At 44.1% G+C, this 17,986-nt stretch overlaps 1 protein-coding gene across 3 annotated transcripts in view; it reads left to right on the top strand.

The window, feature by feature from the left end:
- ambra1a (autophagy/beclin-1 regulator 1a) overlaps nt 1–16,967 on the top strand; it is a 102,738-nt gene extending 85,771 nt beyond the window's left edge. For 2 of the 3 annotated variants that reach the window (XM_020477178.2, XM_031808809.1), the window contains 2 exons: nt 5,319–5,453; nt 9,693–10,380. In XM_020477178.2, coding sequence (XP_020332767.1) covers nt 5,319–5,453; nt 9,693–10,327 — 770 coding nt within the window. In that variant the 3' untranslated portion in view covers nt 10,328–10,380. Of the gene's footprint in view, nt 1–5,318; nt 5,454–9,692 lie in introns of all 3 variants that reach the window. The other variant, XM_031808801.1, reaches the window with a different exon arrangement.
- The last annotated feature ends 1,019 nt before the right edge of the window (nt 16,968–17,986 follow it).

Below are 17,986 nucleotides of genomic sequence, written 5' to 3' on the forward strand. Positions count from 1 at the left end.
CAGCAGTGCATCTGCTCATGGACCGCACCAGATTTGCCAATTCTTGCTGTGAGATGTTACCCCAACCGGTCCCAGATGTGCTCAATGGGATTGAGATCCGGGCTCTTCGCTGGCCATGGCAGAACACTGACATTCCTGTCTTGCAGGAAATCACGCACAGAACGAGCAGTATGGCTGGTGGCATTTTCATGTCAGGATGAGCCTGCAGGAAGGGTACCGCATGAGGGAGGAGGATGTCTTCCCTGTAACGCACAGAGATTGCCTGCAATGACAACAAGCTCAGTCCGATGATTGCTGTGACACACTGCCCCAGACCATGACTGACCCTCCGCCTCCAAATCGATCCCGCTCCAGAGTACAGGCCTAGGTGTAACGCTCATTCCATCAATGATAAATTCGAATCCGACAATCACCCCTGGTGAGACAGAACCGCGACTCGTCAGTGAAGAGTACTTTTTGCCAGTCTTGTCTGGTCCAGCGACGTTTGGTTTTTGTGCCCATAGGCAATGTTGTTGGCGGTGATGTCTGGTGAGGACCTGCCTTACAACAGACCTACAAGCCCTCGGTCCAGCCTCTCGTGGACAGTCTGAGCACTGATGGAGGGACTGTTCGTTCCTAGTGTAACTCGGTCAGTTGTTGTTGCCATCCTGTACCTGTCCCGCAGGTGTGATGTTTGGCTGTACTGATCCTGTGCAGGTGTTGTTACACGTGGTCTGCCACTACGAGAACGATCAGCTGTCCGTCCTGTCTCCCTGTAGCACTGTCTTAGGCGTCTCACAGTACAGACATCTGCAGTCCTCATGCCTCCTTGCAGCATGCTTAAGGCACGTTCACGTAGAGGATCAGGGACCCTGGGCATCTTACTTTTGGTGTTTTTCAGAGTCAGTAGAAAGGCCTCTTTAGTGTTCTAAGTTTTCATAACTGTGACCTTAATTGCCTACCGTCTGTAAGCTGTTAGTGTCTTAACAACCGTTCCACAGGTGCATGTTCATTAATTATTTATGGTTCATTGAACAAGCATATGAAACAGTTGTTAAACCCTTTACAATGAAGATCTGTGAAGTTATTTGGATTTTTCTGAATTATCTTTGAAAGACAGGGTCCTGAAAAAGGGACGTTTCTTTTTTTGCTGAGTTTATTATCCAGGCAGTTTTCAGAATGGTAGATGGACGTATTGTATGCACGTTGTGTATTTGCCAATTTTCCCCTAAAATGATGGCGGTACAAAACACCACTATCAGGATGCCTAATATTACTCATCACATAGAAAAGGCTTTTAATTATTAAAACCTGAATTTATTCATCATAATAATATTGCTGTGGGTGGAAAATAACTACATCATAAATAGTCCCCAACAAATGGACAACTTTGCAATTGCATTTGCGCTGTTATACAATGAGCCTGGTGCAAAGGGAAGTTTATATTTACGTATCATTCTGATCTGAATCATCCATCCTCATACTGTGGGCTGGCTGGTTTGACTAATCGGCATCTCCATGGCTGTGATGCCTTAAGTGACTCTTCAGCCGCCCTCTCCAGCGCATGGCTGATGGAGTGTTGCCGTTGGGAGAGAGAGAGCAGGCATTGGGAACGCGCCTCCGCACATCGCATTGAATTCGTAACGGCACACTCCTCAGGCCCAACTCTTGTTCAGCAAGTTGTATTCAAGCATTGCTCGACGTGTTCATTTGAAATGGATTAGCAGCACTGTTGTGAGAAGATGCATGTTATGACTATAGAGTCACTACACACCTACAATATTTATGCCTTGGCAGTCGAGCCTTTGTACTTCAAATAACACCTGGCTCAAAGAACACTCGGCATGACTCTTGCCTAGTGTCTTACTTTCACTTTTGTGTAAGGCCTAATGTGTCATTTTAGTTAAGTAATTCTCATTTAGCGTATTCCCGAAAGCCCGCTGTATTGAAGGATCACCAAAAAAGAATCCAACCAGCACCTCTGTTACACCCACCCACCTGGCAAAGTGACTTTAGCCAATCTTCTGTTTGAGTTGAGTCCCCTCCAGCTAGCCAGACACCCTGCGTTTTGTGTAGAGGAGAGTGTTAAATACAAGGTGACACTTCCCACATGCTTTCATTAAGGCAGCGACACACCTCGGAGAGCCCTAATGTCCCGCTGGGGTCATGTAAATCAGCCGCCCTCAATCTGGCAGGACAGTGATAAAGCTAAAGCACCTGAGTTGCATTATTAGGCCAAGTTATAATTGATCCCACGGAGAGAGAGAGAGAGAGAGAGAGAGGAGAGCCAGAGACACTATAGGAAATGCTCAGCGCTTGTCCTCCTGATGTACCTATAGAGGCTGTGTCGTTACGGAGGCGACTTTCCCTCAACACCTTCGGTATTTATGGGCCACGCTTGGGAGATGACACAGGGCAGAGCAATAAAGGAGACGCTCTCTTACTCCACGTAAAGATGATTTAAATGGAGCCTCCCGCTGTTCGATGGGTATATGGACTAGATATTTGACTAATCAACAGTAGCAATAGAGGACGCCCAGGACTTTAGCATTTACTATCAGGGTCCTCAAGAAACCCCTCCAGTTTAATGACTGGAAACTTTGTTTATTGAAAAGCTTGTAATAATTACACAGGTTATACATGTGTGGGGTGAGGGATTTTAAATTTTTATGGTTTGAATGAGAATCATCTTAGATCTGAAACTTCCCCGTACAGTTTTTGTAATGTACATTGTTTATTTATTTGTGGTTAACCAACCAAGGCTTGTCTGTCATCTACTTATTAAGAGGAAGTGTCATTAAGATATATGGGTGGAATCCATCACTGAAGACATCACTTCTAAGGCAAAAATCTTAAATGGATTTGTGTCTGTCAAGCTACTGTGGGAAAACCTCCACTCTAAAAAGGTTCTGCAGTTCAGTGTGCAGGTGGACAGGTGACTGACACAGAGAGTGCTACTCTCACAGCCTCTGGCCTTGTGGTGTCAAACAGTCAGATAGAATGCCACCCACTGACAGGTCTTATATCCAATTCCCTGATGCCATACGAGTTTCAGTATAATCCCCTAGCCTTGTCAGTCTCTGGTTTGATTGGATCTAGAGGTGAAAATAGTCATGCCAATATTCACCTTTTGATGTCACAATCAGATATCCATTATTTTGGTGGTGTGAGAATACATTTTACTAGTCCAATTTGACATATGATGGACGTTGTAGCGTTTTATTTTACACACTCCTCGCCCACTCTCCTCACCAGGAGACGGGCAGCCACCCAATGCAGGCTTTCATCTCTCCACCTCGCAGATGGAGCAACAAAATACTGCACTAATCCGATTCCTCTCCCCCTCACTGAGACTAAACATTTCTTTAGGAAGCATGTTTGAGGGATATGGTTCAACATAGAATAGGTTTCTCCTAAATTCTATTTACTCAGAGTAAATCTATATTTCTACAAATATATCATTGTACAGAGTACTACACTCAGTACCGATCTCCAGTATCTCTTTGAGGTATGTTTTTTTTTGGTACAGATCACCTTGAAGAATTCCCTTAATTCACAATGAGCTTGTTTTTGGAGGATTTTAATGAGTTTGAATGTTTACCTGGGTCAACAGTTGTAATCTGACTGGATGTAGTTTTTCTCTTACATAATGAACATAAGATTCTGTTGGTGTCACCAAGTCACGCATGTTTTCTGAAGTACACTGCTCCAAAAAATAAACGGAACACTAAAATAACACATCCTAGATCTGAATGAATGAAATATTCTTATTAAATACTTTTTTCTTTACATAGTTGAATGTGCTGACAACAAAATCACACAAAAATGATCAATGGAAATCAAATGTATGGAGGTCTGGATTTGGAGTCACTCAAAATGAAAGTGGAAAACCACACTATAGGCTGATCCATCTTTGATGTAATGTCCTTAAAACAAGTCAAAATGAGGCTCAGTAGTGTGTGTGGCCTCCACGTGCCTGTATGACTTCCCTACAATGCCTGGGCATGCTCCTGATGAGGTGGCGGATGGTCTCCTGAGGGATCTCCTCCCAGACCTGGACTAAAGCATCCTCCAACTCCTGGACAGTCTGTGGTGCAACGTGGTGTGGTGGATGGAGCGAGACATGATGTCCCAGATGTGCTCAATTGGATTCAGGTCTGGGGAACGGGCGGGCCAGTCCATAGCATCAATGCCTTCCTCTTGCAGGAACTGCTGACACACTCCAGCCACATGAGGTCTAGCATTGTCTTGCATTAGGAGGAACCCCGGGCCAACCGCACCAGCATATGGTCTCACAAGGGGTCTGAGGATCTCATCTCGGTACCTAATGGCAGTCAGGCTACCACTGACGAGCACATGGAGGGCTGTGCGGCCCCCCCAAAGAAATGCCACCCCACACCATGACTGACCCACCGCCAATCCGGTCATGCTGGAGGATGTTGCAGGCAGCAGAACGTTCTCCACGGCGTCTCCAGACTCTGTCACGTCTGTCACGTGCTCAGTGTGAACCTGCTTTCATCTGTGAAGAGCACAGGGCACCAGTGGCGAATTTGTCAATCTTGGTGTTCTCTGGCAAATGCCAAACTTCCTGCACGGTGTTGGGTTGTAAGCACAACCCCCACCTGTGGATGTCGGGCCCTCATACCACGCTCATAGAGTCTGTTTCTGAGAGTTTGAGCAGACACATGCACATTTGTGGCCTGCTGAAGGTAATTTTGCAGGGCTGTGGCAGTGCTCCTCCTGCTCCTCCTTGCACAAAGGCGGAGGTAGCGGTCCTGCTGCTGGGTTGTTGCCCTCCTACGGCCTCCTCCACGTCTCCTGATGTACTGGCCTGTACCCTGGTAGCGCCTCCATGCTCTGAACACTACGCTGACAGACACAGCAAACCTTCTTGCCACAGCTCGCATTGATGTGCCATCCTGGATGAGCTGCACTACCTGAGCCATGTGTGTGGGTTGTAGACTCCGTCTCATGCTACCACTAGAGTGAAAGCACCGCCAGCATTCAAAAGTGACCAAAACATCAGCCAGGAAGCATAGGAACTGAGAAGTGGTCTGTGGTCACCACCTGCAGAACCACTCCTTTATTGGGGGTGTCTTGCTAATTGCCTATAATTTCCACCTGTTGTCTATTCTATTTGCACAACAGCATGTGAAATTTATTGTCAATCAGTGTTGCTTCCTAAGTGGACAGTTTGGTTTCACAGAAGTGTGATTGACTTGGAGTTACATTGTGTTGTTTAAGTGTTCCCTTTATTTTTTTGAGCAGTGTATATAAAATTGAAGTAGATGCGAACAAGGTCTCAACACATGCTGTGTTTTATTTTCTTCCTCTCCAAGTCGGTGGACACATAAGGGACCTTCATCCAGGCAGCAGCACAGAAATGGTGCCTGAGACACCCCCGCACACACTGCAGGAGGATGGCGAGTCAGCCGAGGCCTTCACAGAGGCCAGCACCACCTTGGCTAACCCAGGTAACCTCATCCGGTCGTCCTCCACACCTGATTCTCAGTGTAAATAGACTCTCAATTTGACTGGCATTTTTGTGGGATCATTTATATGCCACAAAATAGTGTTAAAAGTCAAGACAACCTTTGCCTGAGAGCAAAATAGCTGACAAATAGGAGACATAATGTAGCTCCAGGTGAGCCAAAGAAAACCCACATCATGAGGTCTTCTCAGTTCTATATCTATGATCACAACACCATTCCACCACCACCATCATTAGCAAGACCATTCAGTCCACGGGAGTGGTTGACTGTGATAAATGAGTTTGGTCCTCGTCTGAGGAGATGATCAGTACTCACTGTCTCCTTATCTCTGGGTTGGAGGAAATGCAGGTGGGGGGGCTCCTTCCTCATATTCCCCCCACAAGAGCACCTCCTCCCAGCTGCCCACTGCACTGAGGCTAGGTAACACGGTCACCACTGATAAATCCATGATTATCGAAAACTTCAATAAGCATTTCTCAACGGCTGGCCATGCCTTCCGCCTGGCTACTTCAACCTCGGCCAACAGCTCCGCCCCCCCCGCAGCTCCTCGCCCAAGCCTCTCCAGGTTCTCCTTTACCCAAATCCAGATAGCAGATGTTCTGAAAGAGCTGCAAAACCTGGACCCGTACAAATCAGCTGGGCTTGACAATCTGGACCCTCTATTTCTGAAACTATCTGCCACCATTGTCGCAACCCCTATTACCAGCCTGTTCAACCTCTCTTTCATCTCGTCTGAGATCCCCAAGGATTGGAAAGCTGCCGCAGTCATCCCCCTCTTCAAAGGGGGAGACACCCTGGACCCAAACTGTTACAGACCTATATCCATCCTGCCCTGCCTATCTAAGGTCTTCGAAAGCCAAGTCAACAAACAGGTCACTGACCATCTCGAATCCCACCGTACCTTCTCCGCTGTGCAATCTGGTTTCCGAGCCGGTCATGGGTGCACCTCAGCCACACTCAAGGTACTAAACGACATCATAACCGCCATCGATAAAAGACAGTACTGTGCAGCCGTCTTCATCGACCTCGCCAAGGCTTTCGACTCTGTCAATCACCATATTCTTATCGGCAGACTCAGTAGCCTCGGTTTTTCGGATGACTGCCTTGCCTGGTTCACCAATTACTTTGCAGACAGAGTTCAGTGTGTCAAATCGGAGGGCATGCTGTCCGGTCCTCTGGCAGTCTCTATGGGGGTGCCACAGGGTTCAATTCTCGGGCCGACTCTTTTCTCTGTGTATATCAATGATGTTGCTCTTGCTGCGGGCGATTCCCTGATCCACCTCTACGCAGACGACACCATTCTATATACTTTCGGCCCGTCTTTGGACACTGTGCTATCTAACCTCCAAACAAGCTTCAATGCCATACAACACTCCTTCCGTGGCCTCCAACTGCTCTTAAACGCTAGTAAAACCAAATGCATGCTTTTCAACCGGTCGCTGCCTGCACCTGCATGCCCGACTAGCATCACCACCCTGGATGGTTCCGACCTAGAATATGTGGACGTCTATAAGTACCTAGGTGTCTGGCTAGACTGCAAACTCTCCTTCCAGACTCATATCAAACATCTCCAATCGAAAATCAAATCAAGAGTCGGCTTTCTATTCCGCAACAAAGCCTCCTTCACTCAAGCCGCCAAGCTTACCCTAGTAAAACTGACTATCCTACCGATCCTCGACTTCGGCGATGTCATCTACAAAATGGCTTCCAACACTCTACTCAGCAAACTGGATGCAGTCTATCACAGTGCCATCCGTTTTGTCACTAAAGCACCTTATACTACCCACCACTGCGACTTGTATGCTATAGTCGGCTGGCCCTCGCTACATATTCGTCGCCAGACCCACTGGCTCCAGGTCATCTACAAGTCTATGCTAGGTAAAGCTCCGCCTTATCTCAGCTCACTGGTCACGATGGCAACACCCATCCGTAGCACGCGCTCCAGCAGGTGTATCTCACTGATCATCCCTAAAGCCAACACCTCATTTGGCCGCCTTTCGTTCCAGTACTCTGCTGCCTGTGACTGGAACGAATTGCAAAAATCGCTGAAGTTGGAGACTTTTATCTCCCTCACCAACTTCAAACATCAGCTATCTGAGCAGCTAACCGATCGCTGCAGCTGTACATAGTCTATTGGTAAATAGCCCACCCTTTTCACCTACCTCATCCCCGTACTGTTCTATTTATTTACTTTTCTGCTCTTTTGCACACCAATATCTCTACCTGTACATGACCATCTGATCTTTTATCACTCCAGTGTTAATCTGCAAAATTGTAATTATTTGCCTACCTCATGCCTTTTGCACACATTGTATATAGACCCCCCCTTCGTTTTCTACTGTGTTATTGACTTGTTAATTGTTTACTCCATGTGTAACTCTTTGTTGTATGCTCACACTGCTATGCTTTATCTTGGCCAGGTCGCAGTTGCAAATGAGAACTTGTTCTCAACTAGCCTACCTGGTTAAATAAAGGTGAAATAAAAAAAATAAAAATAAAATTAATGGCCTCTCCCTTGTAGGGGCAGCAGAGCATTATTATGGCTGGGATTATTACAGCCTAGTTGTCGACGTGCGCACACACGTGTAAGATAATTTGTGATCTATAACCACAAGTTATCGTAATTTGTGTATTGAATACAGTAGCCATAAACTGTGGAGTGGATGTGACTGTTGCCAGCAAACATGGTGTGAAAAATAAAGGTGGTGATTATGATATTGGACATAGTAAGCAGTAACTCTTTTTGAATGTTTTTCCAATGTACAGTAGTAGCCTCATCCATAAGAATAATATAACTGCCAGGGCCACTGTCCTGCTGGCACACCCAGTGGTATTCTGCTGATTAACAGTATAATACCGTTGTTCATAAACTTTTATGGTTGCTTGGAGCCCAATTCAAATGAAGAACAACATACATAAAGCCTGTTTTTACTCCTCCAAATTGACACATTTCGTTCTCTAACTATTTAAGTGCCTGACAAACAGATGCAGTTACCTCCTGTTTTCAGTAGAAGGGACAGCCATAAGTATAATAATGTTTTTTTTTTTTTTAAGTACTATGTTCATATCCCAAATGCCTGAAGTTTTAGATGCTTAAGTTGCCATGTTTCCACCTTACAGTACTGCCATTGTTTTTTCCCCCCTCTGTGTGCTTCTGACTGTGGCTTTGTTTTTAACACAAATGACATTATGAATTTCTTTGCGGAGTCCCAGGAGAGTTCGTGACTGACGGATAACACACAGCACTCTGATCTGTCAGTCTGGCTTCTCCATGCATCGCTAGAGGACCGCCTCCTGACTCTCTCATTTTCATTCTCCGCATCACATTAAGTGCGATTGCAAAACATTTAGGCCGTTGACGTTCCCTCAGTAACCTTCATATACATTTTATTTTGCCTGTAGAGGAATATAAAAAATGTATGTATGGGTATAAACAGCCAATCATGTTGTGGCAAAGCCAAATAACTAGGTGTACCTGACAGGTAGATGTAACACTGAGTTGCCCCATGTTCATACTTCACTGATGTTACAGTACACAGCTGTCTAGTTTCAAAGGTATATTTGGCTGCACTTCCTCCGAGATGTTGCTTAATATATTTTTTTTTAGGCTCGTAAAATAATATTTGATTTCCTTTCAGTAGGTGATTGGGATAAGTTGAACTCTACACCAACAGCAGCTGCCTGGGTAATATGATTACAGTATGTGGTATTATAGCAGGATCTGGATGCTAGAGCAGACTGGTAATGCTGTTTTAGGACTGGCTTAATCCAGGCTAGTTGGACACTAAGACATTTAGCCAGCCTTGTAAGTAACTATATTCTTCCCCTGTCAGGTAATGTGGGCTTCATTAGGGCTAGCGCTACGGCTAACGCAGATATCACTGTGCCGTGCCAAATCGCAGAGAAGAGGCCCACTTCGATCACGTCATGCTTGCCACTTCCACCTTCCCTCAAATAGTTTATACTGTCTGGTTACATTTATGGAGGGAGTTTCTCAACCGCCAAGCAGAGGACATGCATCTGTGTAGAAGTGGAAATTGTTTTTGTTTTTCATGTGTGTATTGTAGTTTGGTGCAAACAACATGTTGAGCAAGTAGAACATTGCGAAGTAAATCCAACATTGAGGAAGTGAATGGAACCAAGTGACCAACTACAACCTATTGAAACTGTTCCTACTGTATGTTTTACAAAGCTCTCCTTGTCTTTTCCTCCTCTCCCCAGGGGAATCTCAAGAGCAGGGCAGTGGGGAGGATGCCGTTTCTCGGCTTCGAAGGCTGATTGCCGAGGGTGGTATGACGGCCGTGGTCCAGAGGGAGCAGAGCACCACCATGGCCTCCATGGGTAGCTTCGGTAACAACATCATCGTTAGCCACCGCATCCACCGCGGCTCCCAGACTGGGACAGAGGCTCAGGATAGGGGCAGAGACACTCAGGGCAGGGGTCAGGGTCTTGATGGAGGTGGTTGGACGTCCTTCTCTCCATCCCACCGCGGCACTCTGTCGTTTACAGAGCCCACCTCTCGTATTCTGACCCACCACAGCATGCAGCTGGGCGAGAGCTCAGGCTTCCTGTTAGAGCCCTCTGGGGCCCATAGCCGAACAGTAGCACCTCTCCCCTCCCAGTACATCACAGTCTCTTCTCATCTCAGCCCTCAGGGGCCCATTGGGGTGGAGGAGGGGGCCGATGGGACCCCTATGGACACAGACGATGCGTTTGAGGGTGTGGGACTTGTCGATGATCTAGATCTACACTTGCCCTCTGCTTCCTCCTCCTCTTCTTCAACCCTGTCCCCTGTTGTCTCCCCTCTTGACAACAACTTCAGCGCCAGTTACCATGGAGACCCCTACAGTCGATAGATGGTTATGTGCTTTCCATACCCATCTGATCTCTACCTAGAAGACTCTCCTCCGTCTAGCCTTATTACATTGACTACTGTTTTTTCTGGAGGCTTTCGAATCCCGACATTGCAATTAGGCACTTAAAATTTCATCCCACTCCTCCATTGCCTGTTCAGTTTTCTATCCAATAGTAGGCTGGATGAGACCTACCTTCAACCTAGGATTAGGCTCGGTCTCTTTCTTGGATGTGGTGTTCCTTTGCGTTCCCTGACCACTTTCATACTTTTTTGTCATTGCCTAATTGAGAGCAAGAATCCAAAGCTACAGTTTGACCATTCCATTGGAGAGAGGTGGACCTGAATGACTCTTTTACAATCAGGGTTCAGATTGGTGGTTGTCGAATGCCACCTGGGACCAAATTCCATGATCAAATTGCAACGTTCTTGAAAACGTGTTAGGACTCTGCCCCTTGCTCACTATTAATTAGCAAGATGCTGGTATAGTAGAAGCACATTTTATTAACCAATCACATTGGTACAATTTGATTGTGAAACTGGATGATTCTGTCTATAAGTTACATTTATTGTGTGTGTGAGAGAGGATGTTCTATGTCACCCGTGGTAGTTACAAAACGTTTCATTCTAGTCGTCATGGTGGATTAGTGGTTTGCAAAGATGTAGTTGACCCAAGATAACGATGAATCTCTTGTACTACATAGGAGAGCAGCATTACATTACAGAGTAGAATTTAGGGAGACCACATCCACAACATGCTATTCCAAATATGAGCGATGTTCGTTATTATCGCCGTGCGCTGTTCATGACAAAATAATTCCAGACTTATTATTTTTTTGCTTATTTATGATATCACAATCACCTTCTCATTTAGACTTCTTTTGAAGACATTGATACTGCCTGACTGATAAACTGCCCGTTTTTGATTTGGAAAGTTCAAATAGGGTACGCACAATGCCGTCAGGAGAACACCTAATCGTTTTTAATTTTTTTTAATTACCCCTTTTTCTCCCCAATTTGATGATATCCAATTGTTTTTAGTAGCTACTATCTTGTCTCATCGCTACAACTCCCGTACGGGCTCGGGGGAGTTGAAGGTTGAAAGTCATGCGTCCTCCGATACACAACCCAACCAAGCCGCACTGCTTCTTAGCACAGCGCGCATCCAACCCGGAAGCCAGCCCCACCAATGTGTCGGAGGAAACACCGTGCACCTGGCAACCTTGGTTAGCGCGCACTGCGCCCGGCCAGCCACAGGAGTCGCTGGTGCGCGATGAGACAAGGACATCCCTACCGGCCAAGCCCTCCCTAACACGGACGACGCTAGGCCAATTGTACGTCGCCCCACGGACCTCCCGGTCGCGGCCGGTTACGACAGAGCCTGGGTGCGAACCTAGAGTCTCTGATGGCACAGCTGGCGCTGCAGTACAGCGCCCTTAACCACTGCGCCACCCGTGAGGCCCCCTAATCGCTTTTTTATTTAAAAAAAAATTCTCACATTTTCAAACAGTACATTTATATTTTCCAACGGGGCTATACATTTAGGTGAGTTTTTTTCTCTCACTTGAGTAGCCTCGTTTCACTGCCAAAAATACAATTAAACCATCTAGTGTTGAGTGAAATGACAACACAATGTCAAATGCAGGTTGCCTAGTCAAATACTTAACATCCAATCACATTAACCGTTACTCTCTCGCGGGAAACCTTCACTCTCTTGTGCATAGATTTAGAAACTAAACATGACCATTTGAAAAATAAGCCACAGGAGTTTTTCGAGCGAGAATCAAGACGACGTTCAAGTAGTAAGACATGTATAAAAGCAACAGGTACATTAATAAGAAGGGTCTAGAAGCGTCTTATATTGTGAGCTACCGAGTGGCTAGGACAGGCAAGCCCCATACTATTGTGGAGGACTTAATTCTTCCTGCTGCCGCGGATATGGCTGGTACAATTCTGGGGGGAAAGGCCCCAAAAAACTATACTGACAATGACTTCATCAAACATTCACTGTTTTACAACGCATCAGTGACATGGCATTGTTTTGAAGCAATTACTGCTTCGGAATACAAGCCAGTGAATTATATGCATTACAGCTGGATGAGTCAACAGAAGTGGCGGGCCTGGCACAGCTCCTGGTATATGTCCGTTACGTTTATGGGGGGTCAATTAAGGAAGACATCCTCTTCTGCAAACCACTGGAAACCAGGACAACATGGCTTTGGTGGTCAAGATGTGTTGGTATCTGTACTCATGTAGCAAAAGCCATGACAGGTAGACATAGTGGAGTGGTAACGCGCGTGCAAGCAGTTGCTCCCGACGCCACTTGAGTACACTGCAGCATCCACCGGTAGTCTCTTGCTGCCAAGGGAATGCCTGACTGTTTTGAAAGACGTTTTGGACACCACAGTGAAAATGGTTAACTTTGTTAAAGCAAGGCCCCTGAACTCTTGTGTATTTTCTGCATTATGCAATGATATGGGCAGCGACCATGTCAACATACAGAGGTGAGCGGGTTATCAAGGGGCAAAGTACTGACAAGCTTACATTTTTCTTTACTGACCATCATTTTCACTTGTCTGAACGTTTGCATGATGACGAGTTTCTCACACGACTGGCCTATCTGAGTGATGTTTTTTATCACCTGAATGATCTGAATCTAGGATTACAGGGACTCTCCGCAACTATATTCAATGTGCAGGACAAAATGGAGGCTGTGATTAAAAAGTTGGCGCTTTTTTCTCTCTGCATTAACAAGGACAATACACAAGTCTTTCCATCATTGTATGATTTTTTTGTGTGCAAATGAACTCAAGCTTACAGACAATGTCAAATGTGATATAGTGAAGCACCTAAGTGAGCTGGGTGCGCAATTACGCAGGTACTTTCCCGAAACAGACGACACAAACAACTGGATTTGTTATCCCTTTCATGCCCTGCCTCCAGGCCACTTACCGATATCTGAACAAGAGAGCCTCATCGAAATTGCAACAAGTGGTTCTGTGAAAATGTTATTTAATCAGAAGTCACTGCCAGATTCCTGGATAGGGCTGTGCTCAATGTTTCTTGCCTTGGCAAATCGCGCTGTTAAGACACTGGTGCCCTTTTCAACCACGTACCTATGTGAGAGTGGATTATCAGCCCTCACTAGCATGAAAACTAAATACAGACACAGACTGTGTGTGGAAAATGATTTAAGATTGAGACTCTCTCCAATACAATCCAACATTGCAGAGTTATGGGCATCCTTTCAAGCACACCCTTCTCATTAACCTGTGGAGAGTTCTTCACACTTTTTGATGAACAAATAAGGTTTTATATGTAAGATGGCTAAATAAAGAGCAACATTTTTGATTATTATTTGTGCCCTGGTCCTAATAAGAGCTTTTTGTCACTTCCCACGAGCCGGGTTGTGACACAAACTCACACTCATTCTTATGTTTAATAAATGTATTGTGTAGTGTGTGTGGCAGGCAGGCATACAATGATGGTAAAACACAACATTTGAGAGTGCGCTGACCCTGGTGCTAGAGGGGCTACGCAGCTGGAGGTTGAATGTTTGAAGGGGTACGGGACTATAAAAAAGTTTGGGAACCACTGGTCTAGCATATCTCAACCATATCGTTGATGGCAAATATTGCCGATATTCGAGATTTGTCGTATATTAAGCCAAGCCGAGTAGCATTACAAGATGTTGCTACCAGGAAGTTGCCAGATAATACCATTACCCTTTCCTCCCCGGTGTAATGCCTGTATCAGGTGTTCAGTATGCAGTTGGATGTGTGTGCAACAATGGTTCATCTGTTCCATAAAGGAAAACTAACATTCATCATGATTGATTATTTATTTAAAAGGTTGATTTAATAATAACAGGGTACAGTACACATGCGCTACCGGCATTTAGATCATCAGCCCTAGATCCACAGCCTCATAACTTCCCAAACTTGTCTTGAAAACACCCACATGCTGTGCCAAGTATTTGAAGTGAAGCATTTTGACAATGGTGTAACTCTGCTACGCTGTCAAACTGTCACCCCATGACTTGTGGCGGTTGTCTTTTGTACAGTAGGATTCCTTCTCTAGATCCACTGTGGTATGTTGAGCCCAGTCATCTAAGGCTAACTGGAATTTGAAAAAAGGAGATACTACATAATGTGTTGGACATCCAGAAGGCTCTCTTTAAAATGGCCAGTTTGCCTCCCACTAGCTGCCCCGGGTGCCTTGAGGGTTGTTGTTGTTGTGACAGAGAGGCAGTTGGAGGTGCACAGTGGTGACGATGCGTATAGCATTCCGAGTCACCACAGGGGCAAAGCTCTCTAGGTTGAATGGACTTTGTCCTTCAAACAGCTTTGTCAGGTCTTAGTCCTTTTTAAAATTGGTTTGCCAATCAGCAGTAATCTGAATTTTAAAAAATGTACATTTTATTTATTGTTTTTCCTAGCAAGGTGGTGGGTTTTGACAGTGAAATAAACTGTGTTGAATTAATGAATTTGGAACAGCTTACTGCAGCTCCATGGTGAGTGGGTTACTTTTTTTGATCTTTCGATGTGAAAAGTAATTGCATTACGAACAGGTTTTTGTCTCTCAGCCACTGTTGGTCCAGCCAACTGGCAGTGCTTATCGCTCTCTCAAAAGTATATTGTGATTGTATCTGTTGAGTTTATTTATGTTTTAAAGATAATAGTTCTAGAGGAAGATATGCCAATTTAAGCCATAACGTAAGGTTGATCATATTTTTTCATATAAACTCACCAGTTGCAATAGTCATGTGATCCTTGCCGCAGCAACTGATCAATGCACCATTTGTCGGTTCATATGCTGATCTTACTACAAACATCTTCAGAATTTTTCATTGTCAAAAAGATAAATATATTTTGTTATTCATTGTTTATCCTATTGTGAAATTGTTATCTTCCCAGTGTTTTCCTATACTGTATGACTGATCATTCACTTCTACAATGCCGATCTTCATTTTAATTTGTCCTCAATTAAGGGGTCCCATTATGGCTTGTAATGACTCCTGTAAGGTTATGGTAAATACTAGATTACCCCTCATAGCGTCAGAGTCTGAGTGAAATTAGATTTGGACAAATATATGCTTGTTGTTTGAGCCTGAATGTGTTTAATGTTAGCGTTTGATCTATGAGACACAATATCCTTCTGAATTTCTACAAAAAAATAATCAGTTTACAACCACTTCTAACTGTCGACCCTTGGAAAGAGCAGAAGGCCCGAGGCTTATTTACGGCACATGGACTTGGGATATCGGAGTGATCTGGGTAGGAGTAGAAGGGGTGGAATGGGATACAGTGTTTGCAACAGACAAACCAAGAGACCCATCAGGCATCAGAATGGTTCAGACTAACCCAGATCTGTCAGACTCTCTGCTCCTGAAAAGATCCCCCTCCCCTTTGGAAACTGGAGCAGACAGCTGACACAGTTTTTTCTTTTGTTTCCCCTTTGATTTCTTTTTGAGCACTCTCATTTCATGTTTTTGTTGTTTTTGGTTTTTGAACTTGTGGAATTTACTGTTTTCTGTTGTATTTGAAGAGGATATGATTGACTGCATTCTAGTGTCCTGTTGGTCAGGAGGATAATGGAAAGGATGGGTTTTTAAACAGAAGGCAGGAGCTTAGTGGCTTCGTGGTGACTGTTGGGTGAGATGAAGAGAAATTGAGCAGTAGAGCTGAATGCTGATCCCTGTGGGTTCCAGTCCTGCTGGGTTTTAATGTGGGAGAAAAACTGTGAGCAAACGGCAGCATTGGATTTGGCCACCTTGATCCTCATACAGCATTGTGTTAGATAAGCTCATCGGTTTCAGCTTTCACCTTCTATCTGTGCTTTTTATTACTTGGTTCACCAACATACAATAATCAGCAGCTTGTGTATCAATTCAATCAAGACAACAGTTAAATAGTGTAACTACAGTTTATACAGTAGAAATCTCCACATACAGTTCCCCAGTTTTTCTACCGATCACTTTCCACAGCCAAGGACGTTTTGAGACTTCCAGGGTTTTTATTTTCTGTGCAATTTAAGGGCAATATGTAATCACATGACATACTCAACAGATTTAGTTATACTGCTTTACACTGACCACACAACAATAATCAAACTGCACAACTGTTCACAGATCATCTCAAAATCATTGTAAAGACATTACACTGCAATATTTTCGTACAGGTGATAATCACATGTTTGTGCTTCAGAATAAAAATGTCTGTGACCTTCTGGATATGATTGAAATTTGGATCAAATCTGTTTATTTTATTTTTTATATATATTTGTAAGTCAGAAATGTGTTTTATAGAATGAGTTTCCTAAACAATTACTTTATGGAAAATCCTAAAGGTCACAAGTGTATTTGTTCTGTTGTCACTGACTCACCATAGTGTCTTTTTCTCACATGTATCAGTATGTGATCTGCTGAGTGTACGTGAACTCAACAAGGAAGTGTCTTCAGTGGACCTGCTTTTGTTGTTGTAGGAGATTGTGATTTGAAGGGTTTTCTATCTACTTTAAAGGGTAAAATGCAGTATATTACAGTAGTCGATGTGCAACTAAGTGCTGTGAGAACACCAAAGATCCTAGAAAATATATGTTGATCATAAACAAATAAAAATACAAGTGTAAAACCTGAAACAATACATTTTTCTTTTTTTTATTCTCTCAAGGGTGAAAGACGATATCATACATTTTTCTTCCACTGTGCTGGTAAGAAGTGGTTATTTTACATGGTGAGCTGTTATGACTGGTTTGAAACCTTGTCAGTCTCTCCCTCTTGCTATTTTACAGTATGAGAAGAATTTGTCTTATAAATAAGGCATTAATTGATTGCATAACAGCAACATATCCTGCCAGCTCTTTATAATCCTGGAACATTTTGTATTCAGTAATTTGAACAATACAATGTCATTGGGGGCAGTCATGTTCACAGTACAGAATACTGTGCACAGGATCTTCAAGACTGACCTCCTACTCTTGAGAGCTTGGACCTAGTGGTAACATTGGATGGAAATAATGATCTTTCTATGGATATTTTTGCTTCCTCCCTTTTATTTTTATCACATCTTTGTGGGTTTATTCATGGCAAATGGTTCTGGTAAACAACCCACATCCCCTCCTACAGAAATACTCACTTTTGGCCAGCAAAGCCAGGCCTTGAGCAAAAATAACGAGAGCAATCAAAATGAACAAATATTAGGATTGTTTTTCCGCTTGGGGGTTTTCATGTCTTCCAGAATCATTTGCTTCTTGAGAATTAAGTTTCTTTATCATGAAACTGCATCCTTATTTGTTTAAAAAAAAAAAAAAAAGCATAACCATTTCTAATCTGCTGAATTATTCATATTTTCTTAACTCAGGGGAGATATAAAATCAACCGAATCATTGGATTCCTCACTCCTCTGCTGTATCAGATCTGACCAAAAGGTCCCACAATGATCTGACACATGGATGCCCTGGGGGTTTAAAGAGGTTGAGCTTTATCTAGTGTTGGTTCACCTGATCAACTGACGGTGTATGTGTTTATACTAGAGATGACGATTCAGACCGGTGCAAAGAGGTAGAGGGAAAACAAACAAACAAAGCCGTGCCTCTATATTAACTGAGATAATTACATAACAGTGTAAATGGATAGAAATTAGAACTGGGAAATTGATGAAAG

This window comes from Oncorhynchus kisutch, linkage group LG3 (genome assembly GCF_002021735.2).
Source record: "Oncorhynchus kisutch isolate 150728-3 linkage group LG3, Okis_V2, whole genome shotgun sequence".
In the NCBI taxonomy this organism is placed as follows: Eukaryota; Metazoa; Chordata; class Actinopteri; order Salmoniformes; family Salmonidae; genus Oncorhynchus; species Oncorhynchus kisutch.